This window comes from Vanessa atalanta, chromosome 17 (genome assembly GCF_905147765.1).
Source record: "Vanessa atalanta chromosome 17, ilVanAtal1.2, whole genome shotgun sequence".
Lineage (NCBI taxonomy): Eukaryota > Metazoa > Arthropoda > Insecta > Lepidoptera > Nymphalidae > Vanessa > Vanessa atalanta.
The window spans coordinates 674,745-688,130 of record NC_061887.1 but is presented as its reverse complement, the minus strand read 5'-3'; the positions used below and the strand labels follow the sequence as shown (position 1 = coordinate 688,130).

The 13,386-nt window shown below is 31.8% G+C and overlaps 1 protein-coding gene across 6 annotated transcripts in view; it reads left to right on the top strand.

Moving 5' to 3' along the window:
- Positions 1-567: 567 nt before the first annotated feature.
- Positions 568-13,386, top strand: part of LOC125070195 (E3 ubiquitin-protein ligase Nedd-4) — a 30,955-nt gene continuing 18,136 nt past the window's right edge. Inside the window, exons 1-8 of one of the 6 annotated variants that reach the window (XM_047679941.1) lie at positions 568-919; positions 5,321-5,400; positions 7,340-7,421; positions 8,028-8,066; positions 8,355-8,518; positions 10,435-10,582; positions 11,628-11,657; positions 12,224-12,253. In XM_047679941.1, coding sequence (XP_047535897.1) covers positions 761-919; positions 5,321-5,400; positions 7,340-7,421; positions 8,028-8,066; positions 8,355-8,518; positions 10,435-10,582; positions 11,628-11,657; positions 12,224-12,253 — 732 coding nt within the window. In that variant the 5' untranslated portion in view covers positions 568-760. Of the gene's footprint in view, positions 920-1,847; positions 2,170-5,320; positions 5,401-7,339; positions 7,422-8,027; positions 8,067-8,354; positions 8,525-10,434; positions 10,583-11,627; positions 11,658-12,223; positions 12,254-13,386 lie in introns of those variants that run through there. The other 5 variants (XM_047679940.1, XM_047679945.1, XM_047679944.1 and 2 more) reach the window with 5 other exon arrangements.

The window sequence follows — 13,386 nt, the reverse complement described above, 5'->3', positions numbered from 1 at the left end:
GGGGTGATATATTTTATACGTGGAAAGAACTATTTTTACTTTTATACGTATTTTGAAGTGAGGTGCTAGAATCGAAATCAAATTACACAAACACATTAGAATTTAAAATTTAGATATTCATAAAAACTTTATGTTAAAATTAGTTATTTATTAATTTATAAAAATAAATTTCACAAACCCGTATGGCTAAGGAAACTAACACTAGTAAAAATATATATCGAAAAATGTTAATTGAGAGAATTACTTTTTGCTAGGTACAAACCTACTGTTATGACTAAAACCAAAATAAAATTGTTTAATTTAATTTATTTTATATTATAAATACATCGTTAATATGCTCGAAATAATTCTATAAGTTACAAGAATGTTAGCCTTGACGTTCTTGCAGTAATATTACAATGTATTTTTGAAATCTGAAAAGTATGCCACCAAGCCGCACTAGTCGTACCGACAGACATTACAAATAATGTTGAATGACTGATACTGTTACTTATCTAAAAAATTAACACAAAACAAAGAATATTAAACTTTCACGATTCCAAAACCTAGTTATCATAGCAATGTTAATTGCGAACGGTCGCTCGTTTATCGCTCATTTCTTGGTCTGATAAGATTAGAATAGTCATATGGAGCGCAGAGCGCCATCTTAAATGCGTCTTGTGCAAGGTTTTTGTAAATAATATAATTTTAAGAAACATTATGTGTTCATTTTAAACGGAAGTGATAATGTTGTGGTGTTTTTATATGGTGTTATCGTGAAATGAGAGATATCCGTTCAGTGGTAGTCATGCATAACCCAAGGCCGTTGGAGCTACCAGCAAGGCCTGTGGAACCTCATCGGAGCAGATCGTCATCTTGGTCTTGGCGAAGAACCAATAACTTACCTCGACCGGAACCCCGACTATCGTTACAGTGTCAGGTATAAAATATACCGTAGAAAAATAGATTTAAATTGAAATTGTTTATAGCTGTGACTTCACATAATTTCGTATGTCAATTACGTAGGTGCCTACTAATTTTCAGTAGGTATTCATTTGATAGCGTCGATATATATTTAACACGACCATAATACTGAACCAACTGAAAATATGTTTTAATATACCAGTTTTTAATTAAATGTATAGATTTAAATGTGTTATCAATGGGTAAAAAAAATATTATCAATTATTATATTATATCTATTATGAACGGGCAATTAAAATGCATAAAAATTACACACTAGATTTGATAAAATTATCATAAAAATCTTTATTGTAAGAAATAATTTTATCAAACTTAAGATTTATTTATCAGACTCATATTTAAAAACGGTAAGTTACGTTTTGCTAATACGGATTAACTGCTTAGCCCATAATTATTAAAAATTTCACATTATGATAGAATATAGTTTCAGGAGTGGTAGTGGCTCACAAATTACACAAAATTAATTTGAATTTGAAGCCTAATATCACTATTGATAGATAGAGTAAGATCTGTAACCAATATACAAGGGTTATTTTTTAACATGTATATTTTTTTTTATTTTTTAGTATGTATATTTTTTAACGATAAATGAAATTGCTTGGCGTTATTCTGATTAATACAGTCAGACAGGTTTTTATAATCATTAATTTAAATAAATATAACGACATTTAACCTTCATTTACATCTTTCTGCCATCTCACTGTTTTTATTATCCATGGGAAATTATTTGGTGGATATTTGTATACATAATAACTTGTAATATTAAAAATTCGTTCGATATCTTAAATATAAATCATGCATATTTCAAAATTTTGTCTAGCTTTGCGTATAATGTGGTGTAATGCGTATAATAGAAGTGACATTATGACAAAGCCTGTCAACCGCTGTCAATTGACTGTCACAGAAGGTGCAGACGATATTTTCCATGATATTTTAGTTTTTTGTTTGTATTTTTCCTTAACCGTAGTAGTGGTTCTATGTCGTAGAGTTTATTTTCATAGTTTATTATATAATTAAAAGATTCTGATGATACCGAACTGTGGAACGTATCCTAAAGAGGAGTTAATAAAAATTGTATAGCAAACGTGTCATACTTTTTAGTTATTTCAACCGATGAGCTTAGAAAAGAAACGCCAATTGTTTTGCATTCCGATTAAATATTAGTATAATTTCACATGGGTGATGGCTTGGCAGTCGGATACACGCGTAAGTTCACAAATTTATTCTATAACTACCAAAGGACACTAACAATTAATCACTAACACACGTCCTTGTGATTGATTTAACATTTAAATGAAGTGTATTTGAGCTGAGACGTTTCGATGAGTGCCTTCGTTTTATTTGAATATCAATATGATTTTATTGTGCAACTATTTAGAGTTTGCTAGACTTGTGTTGCCAACTTATTGTTGCTTGTTGAAGGAGTTAGAGAATATTTCGTGTGTAATTTTCAAGGGTAATACTCCTATTTCAACACTTTAGCTAATAATCTTTCATATATTCGTTTATATACCTTATATAAGGAATATACTAATGAGTTGATTAATCTTGTTGATAAAATATGTTAAAAATCACCTGACTTTGTTATGAAGGCACAGTTATGTATTTTACAGTTATTGAACAGTAAATTATTGAGTAAATATCAGTATAATTTAAGTTTCTTTTATATTTTAAGATAATGATAATAATGTAATTATACAATATATCAAATTCTCTCACTGTTGCCATTGTAACATTTTATTGAAATTATATTGTATGGTTTATACTATTCACAATCATCTCATAATGCCAAAATCTATTACCAACAATGGTGACTTACCATCGGATGAACAATGTAGTCTGCTATTGTCTGCTTTTAAATAAACAAAAACATAAACAACAATAAACATGTAATTATTATTACTTTTTTACATATATTAAACATAGTTTTAAACAAATGAGGTGTGTGTTGATTGGTTTTTAATGTTCTTTTTTCATCTGTCACTTCAACTCTATTTAAATTGGATTGTTTATTTAATAACATAAAAAAATTATTAAAAAAAATAACATAAATGGTCATGTTATAATGTCTTACATTTGAATGCTTAAAAAGTTTACTATTGTTTGTTTTTATTTTTTAACCAACCTTTATTATCACAGAAGTAGCTAAGCAACCAAGTTATTATAAATTAGTAACTTTTATCAGATAATTGACTCAATTAACAATTGTTAAAGCAAAATGTTTCTTAAAACTGTATTTTTTACTTAAAATTTTATAAGTTTAATTAAATTGTCTAGTGCTTGACTGCTGTTACCATGACGAATAAAAAAATGCAGTATTAAATTTAAACTTTCTTTAAACATGACCTTAGCTTTATCAGAATTTAAATTACAAATAATTAATAAGATTTCAAATTAGACCTTATCTGTAGGTCACTAAACTTTCAATTGCATATTTTATTTACATTATTTAAAAAATAAAATGCTATAAAATTATACTATCAATTAAAATTAATTTATAATATTAATTCTTTGCTAATATTTCTTATTGATTTTGTATTCTTGTATTAGTACCATGTTAAGATCTAGTTCTACTTTGTAATATGTTCTTAGTAAAGTACTAGTACTTTACAACATTTTAAGGTTAAAAAGATCAGCTGACTTTATAGGGTTGCTGTGGGAGATAAATTTCTTAAGATTTAATCTTGAAAGATCAATTGTATGCTGGTACTTCAACACCAACTTGAAGTGCCTCTTCATTTATACATAATCCAACCAACCATGGGTCTTTAACTGTCTTTAAAAGCTTTTAAAATTTAATGATCTTTAAATGAACTGTTATTATTATGAAAATGGCTGTTAGTATGTCTGTTAAAGATTTTGGTATAGTTTATCATCAGAAAATATGGCAAATATAATATGTTTGGAAAAGATAAGCTATTTAAACAGACTCGTGTAGATTATACTAAACAATTATATCATTTTCTTTTTTTAATTTTATTACAACCTTTTAATACAATTCCATGAAAGTGTGATAGTTTGTAGGTATCTTCAATGACATATAATATATGATATGATAGAACATAACAGTCAGATGGTCAGTTGGTTATAATGAATGTATTTAGCGAGAAGAAGTAACTATCCAAACATACTGAATTGATGCTGGATAGGCTAAGTAACAGTATTTATTTTACTATTAGATGGTCAATGCCTTGAATCTGAAGGTGTGCGATTTGGCTTCACATTTAAACTCAATTTAGTAAATAACTGTCCTTAAGTATCTAATTGGATTATTAATAATTAAATTTTTGAAATTGTTAACATATCTTTGTTTTTAATAAATTCAGACTGTTATAGTTATATTATGATATTATTTATCATTAATATTTAGACTATGTAAGTATTTGAAATTCATGATTTCTTGCTCTTGATAAAATGTGTGATTAAATTATCTGATTTTAATATTATATTCTATTGCTAAATTATATAATAGATTAAAATATTAATCATCTATTTAAATATAATTATTTATATTTAATATTAATTATTTATATTTATTTTTTTATAAATATTAATTGTCTAGTCAAGGAGCAAGGGAAAAAAAGCAGAAAAAACATGCCACATATGTCTCAGTTGAGACTTTTGCATCAGAAACATAATAAAAAAAAATTGCATTTAAATTTATCCTTGATATTTAAAACTTATTGTGCCTTACGAAGTTTGATTTGAAAAAATTACATTCATTTTATCAGTAATCATGTCAATAATTATGATTGTCTGTTTTTTAATATATATATAGTATTTTTATTTAATTTAAGATTAACAATTATTGTTTATTCTTCTTGAAATCAAGAGATCAATGTTTTCATTATATTATTCTCATAAATGATTTAAAGCAACCTTTATTTGGTTTTGTTCTCATGTTGTTTATGATTAATTTAAAATTGCCTTCCTCGTCCGTTAAATCTCTAGCTATTGTCTACACCTCAAAAAACCTTTCAAAGAAACATTACACATACAAAAAAATTATATATGCATAAAATAAATCACCTTCCTCCATAGTCGTCTTATAAATTAACTAGGAAATTAGATAATATCTCGTTTTTGTTATTTTGATACTCTACAAAAATAATTCGTGGGCAAAGTGGGCAAAGCTGCACGTGCGGCTTGTATTTTAAAAGTGCAAATATTATAACTTAGCCTTTCGTGAAGTAGGCTGTGTGCACAATCGCATGAGTGTAGTCGATTATAAAATAATTAGGGAATGATAACATTGATAAGGTAATATTACCGGTGAAGTCCCAGTTACGATGCGATGTCGGTTGTTATTTTCGCGTTCTGTTTATTTAATTTAATTGTTCTTTTTTTTAAATTTCAGACTGATGAGAATAGCTACCTGCTTCGGTTGAAAATAGTGGGGGCTTATTCGTTAGCAAAGAAGGATATATTTGGTGCTAGGTGAGTTTTTCTATAATTTTATTTTTCGTGAGAAATATATATTAATACTTTTTACGGTAAAATGACCTACCTATATAAATATGTATTGCCTGTAAATTATCCATTGCTGGGCTAAGGCCTCTTCTTCCTTTGAGGAGAAGTTAAGGACCATATTCCACATGAAAGTTCAGTGTAGCCTGCCTGGGTTTGAACCCGCAATCATCTGTTAATATGTACGCGTTCTAACCACCGGGCCATCTCGGCTTCTATATAAACACATATAATTAGGCAAAGATAAACAAATTAATGCCCTTTTCTTCGTTTGCTTATTAAGCGTTTTTTTTTTGTGTGATAGATACCGACGAACTATAAATTTATCAATAAAAAAAATGGATTAATGATTAGAAAAAACAATTCGAAACTTGAAACTTATTATTTTTTTTCCCTGAGGTTTTCAATGATTGCGATAAAATTTCGAGCTCTACTACGTATAAATCCTTCTTTTATAATTATTTTAGCCTGTTGCTTGTTAGCGTAGGTGTCGATTATTATAAGCCGGCCATTGAAAATCAGCGATGAAACTCGAGGGTCCAATGTATATAGGCTTTTAGGTGGCCGACATAATCTGAGTAGCTATCCTATTAGTGACGTCACACTGCGGTGTAGTTCAAATTAACACTTTTTTATTTGTACGTTACACGCTGCTTTTCATTTAGTTATTTTATTTACTTTTTTATGATTAACTGTATATCGAAATAAAAGCTTATTATTATATATAACAATAGTAATCATCATTTGTTTACCTTTGTATCAAAAAATGTTTGACGTAAATCTTCCTCCGGAATGGTTTATTCCCGGGTTCTCGAGGCGCTTAAATTTACTTTTAATGATAAATGTTCTTATATAATTTACCACTGGTATTCTTTTATATGCCCATTGGTTAAGAAGCAGTATATCTCTTCTATCGAAACCACACGGCGGCGCAATACTTAACAATTGTATCAAACCATATGATTCTAGTTATGTTGTTGTAACGACCATTGTTAAATATTGCCGCGTCAATTTTTTTTTTAATCACCTTCAATATTTGTCACGGGTTGTCATTTATTCGGACACAAAACTAGACAATGATTTAAATACGCGTATTGTCGAGATAATTACAAGTCGATTTTATTTAATTGTGTTTGATGTTACCGCCTAATGTACAAACCTGATGGACTTCTAATGTAGTTATCTTTGTTCTTATAACATACAGGCTGTAAGGGCACGTTATATATGTATGGCGTTATGATAATAAGCAAATTAAGCTGCAACAAATAAATTATGCATATATATACGCGTGCATCTTAACCGATGATTTCGGATTCAAACCCAGGCAAGCACCACTGAATTTCATGTGCTTAATTTGAGTTTATAATTCATCTCGTGCTCGGCGGTGAAGGAAAACATCGTGAGGAAACCTGCATGTGTCTAATTGCAACGAAATTCTGCTACATGTGTATTGCACCAAGCCGCATTGGAGCAGCGTGGTGGAATATGCTCCAAACATTCTCAAAGGAAGAGGAGGCCTTAGATCAGCAGTAGGAAATTTACAGGATGGTAATGTAATGTGAATAAATGATGCTGCGGCTTTATGTCGGTTCATCTGGGTAGTACCCACTCCACAGTTATTCTTCCTTCCCCAGTAAAACTTTTTACTTTTTCAACTAATTACAGACAAAAGGTATATACGATATTATAATGCTACGCTTTGAAGTAGTTGACACTTCTTGCCAGTGTCTATGGATGAAGGTGATTTCGAGTCTCGTTGGCCTTTATAAAATATAAATCCTGATGATTTTAAGATTAGAACAGAACAGTTTATTGTGTAAATGTTACGTCAACTGAATTACAAATATCGTCGTCTGTTGCCTTTTTTGGGAAGAAGAATTATAAATGTTTACTTTTTATATAATTTCAGTGATCCATATGTCCGCGTGGAACTGCAGAAGGTGGACGGTGACGTCACGATTGAAACATTTCTCACGAAAACTAAGAAAAAGGTATATGATCATATCAAAATATATGTTATTTAAGTAGATTCTTAGGGTGGTTCCTCACCGGATGCAGTCGCCTGTAGTTGAATCAGTAAATTTTACAATGTTGGACAGATTGTATAATTACGGATTGCGCATTGAATTGTTCTTCTCAATCACTTATTTAAGGAGCATATTGTAAACCAAATGTTTTCTTAAAAGTAAAAGTAACAGCCTGTATCAATTCTAGGCTAAGGCCTCTGAATCTCAAGGAAAGGAGGCCTTTTAAGGAGAAGTTTTATGACATGAGTTTTATATACATGTGTGTAGTTCATATAACTTCATGTTATCTGGTCATGTGACCAGGTCCGTCTTAGTCCAGGGCGTAGAGGTAAAAAACCGGGTGACGCACGTTTTTCTTTGCTATGATGGTGATGGTGAGGTCCGGGGATAGGTGAGGCATTTCAGAAGGCCTTTTAATAATATTTTAAGAGACCATCTGGGGTTGGACAGCTAGTAACACGCACTATATCTCTCTTCAAATGATTGTTGTTTGAGTACTAATCATCAATTTTATCATTTATATCTAAGATTACGCATACATTATTACTGTATGAATATTTTATTTTTCAGACTCTAAATCCAGTATGGAATCAGGAGTTTATATTCAGGGTAAGAACGAAACAGATACTTTATCGTCTTGTAAATAATACAAAGTGCATTTTTTCGATATTTATTTCTAAATTTTGAAAATAATTTAGTTAACCTTTTTTATACATCCTAATAATGTTCGATGTATTCGGCCGTATCAACCGTGCATTCGAAAGGCTGAATTAAGTAATTTTACTTTCATCGCTCGAAGTAGATAAACTACGATCGTCATGCGATTATAAAATATGAAGCGATCTCGCAACCGCAAACGTAAGATACGCAGTCGATAACCGAGGGAGGGGCGCGCAGGTGAAGCCGCAGGAGCAGAAGCTGCTGATCCAGGTGTTCGACGAGAACCGGCTGACGCGCGACGACTTCCTGGGCATGGTGGAGGTGTCGCTGGCGGGCGCGGGCGCCGAGAGCGCGGCGGCCGGCCGCGCGCCGCCCGTCAAGTACGCGCTGCGCCCGCGCAGGTCCGTGTAAGTAGCGCGCCCCCGGGATGCCTCCCTCGCCGCCGCCGCCGCCGCCGCCGCCGCCGCACGCCTTGCTCAACTCCATCGTGACGGATTATATAAATAATTGATTAACAAATGAAAATAAGCGGTTGATTAAATGCAGCAACTGTAGGCTCGACTGTTTCCTAAACATCAAAATATAATAACTTTTTTTGTAAATGAAATGTTTTACGCCTGTCTAAAGTTATTATAAGTGTAAGAGATTATTACTTGATGGTAGGGCTCTACCTATCTATTCTTCTACCGCCAAGCAGCAATAGTTAGTGCAACTACAGGCACGAGGAACATAATATTTCAGTTCCCAATGTAACTCTGTCTTCTCTTTTACACCCAAACCGCTGATCATATTTTGATGAGATTTGGTGTGGAGTTTTTGGTATAAAAGAGATTGCTCTTTTATACCAAAAACTAAAAGACCAACTCCTCAAACGCGAGCAAGGCCAGGTGACAATTACTAAGCTTATATATTTTATTTAATTGTATTTATATAATGAATACTGTTAAGTGTGTATACTTGTGGCATGATTTTTTTTTTCCTTTGTTGTATTCGGCCTTAAAGTTAAAGCTTTACGTGTGCGTAATAAATGTTTATTCTCCTTACTGTGGGGGCGCGACTTGGTTGTTTAGAGTGTTCAATATTAATTAAGCTTACTTTTTTATTTGAATAATTATTAAATTAATCTTTAATCCGATTGCCAATAAACAGTGTTTCATTGAGAACATTGTCGTTTTTTTAAAAGAATATCTTAATAGCATGTATATTCATCCAAGTTACAATATATTGTTTTTTTTTTTAATATTATTTTGCACCAAATTAATATTTAATAAGGGTTAAGTTTTTAAAATAAATATAATATTTACAATTAATGATAAACATAATCTTGTATTAACTCGGTGTTATTGCGTCCCTCGGAGTTTGAATTTCTCTATATTAGAATTTTCCAATTCACTAAACAAACGTATCAAATATTGTTAATACAGTCAGTTGGGACCGGTTCAAACTAGTTTCGGTCGGTTTATTAAATAGTGGAGAAAGTAAGTCAGTAATATTCCTTTATAATTTATTCTAATTTTGTATCTATTTGTAAAGTTTGTAAATAGTATGTTAAAAAGTTAATAGCATAACCGGTTTTGATAACTATGTTTATCTAGTAAATGAAGCGTTGTGATGATCATTAAAAGTAACATCGCCGTCAGTATTACATTAGCAGCCTGTAAATTTATCTAAGGTGGAATACACATGTGGCAGAATTTCGTTGAAATTAGACACATGCAGGTTTCCTCGCGATGTTCTCCTTTACCGCCGAGCACGAGATGAATTATAAATACAAATTAAGCACACGAAATTCAGTGGTTTGAACCCGAAATCATCGGTTAAGATGCACGCGTTCTAACCACTGGGCCATCTCGGCTCAATTCAACGTTAACAGTTATAAATATTTGGGAAAATAATGAATTAAAATCATGTACAAATACTAACATTTAAACTCCAGGAAAGTTATTTATCAAAGTGCCAGATGATATTGAAATGACAGTTTTTGCCTATCTGACGTCACACCATGGCGGCTCGTGTTTTAGGTCACGTGATATACAGACTATAAATTACGACTTTTAATTTTAATATAATAAAATAATAATGCGCTTTTATGACTCAAAATCAAAATATTGAAGTATATTTTTATTTTTATCAAATTTCATAATTTATTTTCCACTATTGCGATAACTTACTTATTTATACATTAACATAAAATCCAGTGTGTTCTGTATTTCCTTGGTTACATTATCATATCATCTCATAATTGTTTTAATCAAATTTCGATGCTTTCTATCGTTGGCTCTGGACTAAATGGTGATCGAGTTCGTTTCCACCGTAGTGCCCGTTCCCGGGTGCGCGGGTACATCGAGGTTTACCACGCGCTGATCGGGAGAGTGGGCGACCCTGGCACAGAGGAGGCCCCGAACCCGGCGCCTGATGATTGGGAATTGGTGGAACCGGCGCCTCAAGTTGGAAACGTTCAGCCGGTAAGTTTGTTGCTATTATATATATTTTAAACGTCAGAGATATATATAATAATCTTCTGTATGTGTGTGTAACTGAACTCCTAAACAGTTGAACTGATTTCGATGTTTTTTTTTGTGTTTATGGTGTGGGGTCTCTCTTTGATTGGATCCAATAGGTGGCGCTGCGGTCGTGACGGACAGCTAGTAATTTATAAATGGTTTTAACGTAATGTTCGCAACTAGTCTGATTCGTTGCGACGTCTGCTTGCTTATCGTACTTTTGACTATTCGACTGTTACGGGTATACTATGACTGTATACTACGGCTTTCTCTACGGTGTTGCCTACAAACGTAAACGTTAATTAGTCAAACGAGGTTGTGTATTCTTCGAGTTAATTGTTTATGTTCAACTAAAAAATTATAAAACAACATTTATAAGGTCGACATTTTGTGTAGTTTATTTTAAATAATAGTGATTTATTAAGGAATAATTATGTAGCTTGAATAGGTTAAACATATTTCTCCTTCTCAATACAATTAACCTTCACTTCAATAAGTCTGGCAGATACTTTATTATATGTATATAGCCTATTCCAATGCAAGTAGGAAAATAGATAAACAAACCTTAGATTTACGTATTACATGTGATTTGTTAATAACTCAGCTATATTGTGCACTACTAAAAATTTGGGATAAATATATCTTCATTTATAATACAACACTATTGCCCTTTACCACTTATTTCCACTTTAATGTTACTTCCAAAGTTCCTATAACAGTTCCGTCCACGTTAAAAACGCAATTTTTTCGCAAATCCATAGTGAATATCATAGATTCACCGAGCTTTTGACCAATGATGTCCCGTCAATTTGCTGTCAAATGTTGTTTATTTGCCTTTTCTTCTCTTATAGTTGGAATAGAGTATAGTACGGTCTTAGCACAGCTCTGAGACATTTACAGGCTGTTAATGTTTATTTTCTATATCTAATGATTGTGATTCGAATGCAAGGTCACAATATATTCATTTTTTTTTAATAGTCTGTTCATGTAACTGTTTTTATCGCAGCCTGGAACTACTAGTATGGACGGAGAAAGCGTAAGATTGTCATTGATGTATCGCTAGTGTCACATGTTATTTTAATAAAATACATATATGTGTGTGTTCACGAAAATATGTGTGTGCGTATGGTATATACGAAATGCACTTATATGTGTGTGTTTATAGTCGTTATCATTCATATTGACGGTAAAAATATTTATTGAGTTTGGCACATTGTTAGAATTATAATATAAGACGCATTGCTAATTTATATTTATGTATTTTTTAAACACAAACAAATGCAATAAATCAAAGCGACGTTTAACGCCATCTAGATATATTTCAACTTTATCTAAGCAGATATTCAAGATAGCGGCAAATGTTAAAATAGATTAAAGATACTCGCTACTAACTATACCAAGTATTGCTGTTTGACACACGTCGAGTAAGATAGTTAACCTATAGGCACAAGCGGCATAACAACTTAGTGGCGTATTGGCATGTTAGAGATGATTGATATTTGGTGCCAATGTCTATGGACGTTGATGACTCCAAATTTTAAATAATTAAAAAATTTTGAATTTCTTAAATGATTAATTGTGTATATTTTTTACTTCGTGTAGTCTGCGATGACTAGCATGGATGAGGATTCAGTAAGAATGATGTTTCTTTATCTCTCTAGTGTCAGTAGTGTGTTGAATGTGACCACGACCACTTAGTTCACGTGTACTTTGCAGCACTCGCTTTATTTTTTTACTTTGTCTTCTTGTAAAAACGCTTGATGCAAACTTAAAGCTCGAATATATTCGAATTATTTTCTATTATTAGACTTATCAATACATTTTTATGTATGTATATCTTGCTCGTTTCTTATACTCTCATTGTATGGTTTCTATGTTATTCTTTTACTCCATGGTTGGTTGCCAACAGTGAGAATAATCTCAATATTATACCAGACAAGTATACCTGTAGTACATTGTAATTGATAAAATTTAATTCGAGGGAAATTCCTCGAAATACCAAAACGGGATTGATTTAGATTACAATTCGACTTATTTCAGGGGGGTGTTAGGTAGCCTCACTTGTCCTTATGTGGCTATGTCCATATCGTTTATACTGAATTGATACTTATAATTTCTATAGGTCAATGTCACACCAAGGTAGGCACATATTTTCCTGCTACATTATAATCAGAATATATCTTTAACATTTTAAAGTGAATCGTAATTTAGTTAAATTTTTATTTATCTCTTTTAAAGTAGACTAATATGTAGCTAAGTAGACTTTATTACCATAGTCGTAAAGCTTAGTTTTGAATGGCACTAGGTGTCCACGGTACCGTCGCTCACCGGAGACGACTGGCTGCTGGTGGATGCCACGGACTTGCACGATTTAGTAGGTTTTCTTTTTGTTTTCATTTGCTTGCATATTTATTTAAGTAATTTTATGTTAATTTTATATATAAATAAATAAGTGCTTCGGATGTACAGTTCATAGAGGAATATCAGGTAATAAAATGGGTGTGCAGTAATAACGCTGTCATGGTCACTTGCACTCTTGTTCTAAATTTAAATGGTATGAAATCTAACTAAATTGATTTCCTTACTATTAAGTATACCCTATTAAGACGTCTAGGGAAAAATTATTGACCTTGACACTTGTTGTAATGGTCATCATCATATTTAGTTCCGTCCTTAAAGGTAACACTTCTCATCAATCAATTAAAGTCTAGAAATCATTATGTGTCGAAACGGTAAGTACACGTTTTGTAAAGTCCAAAGGTTAG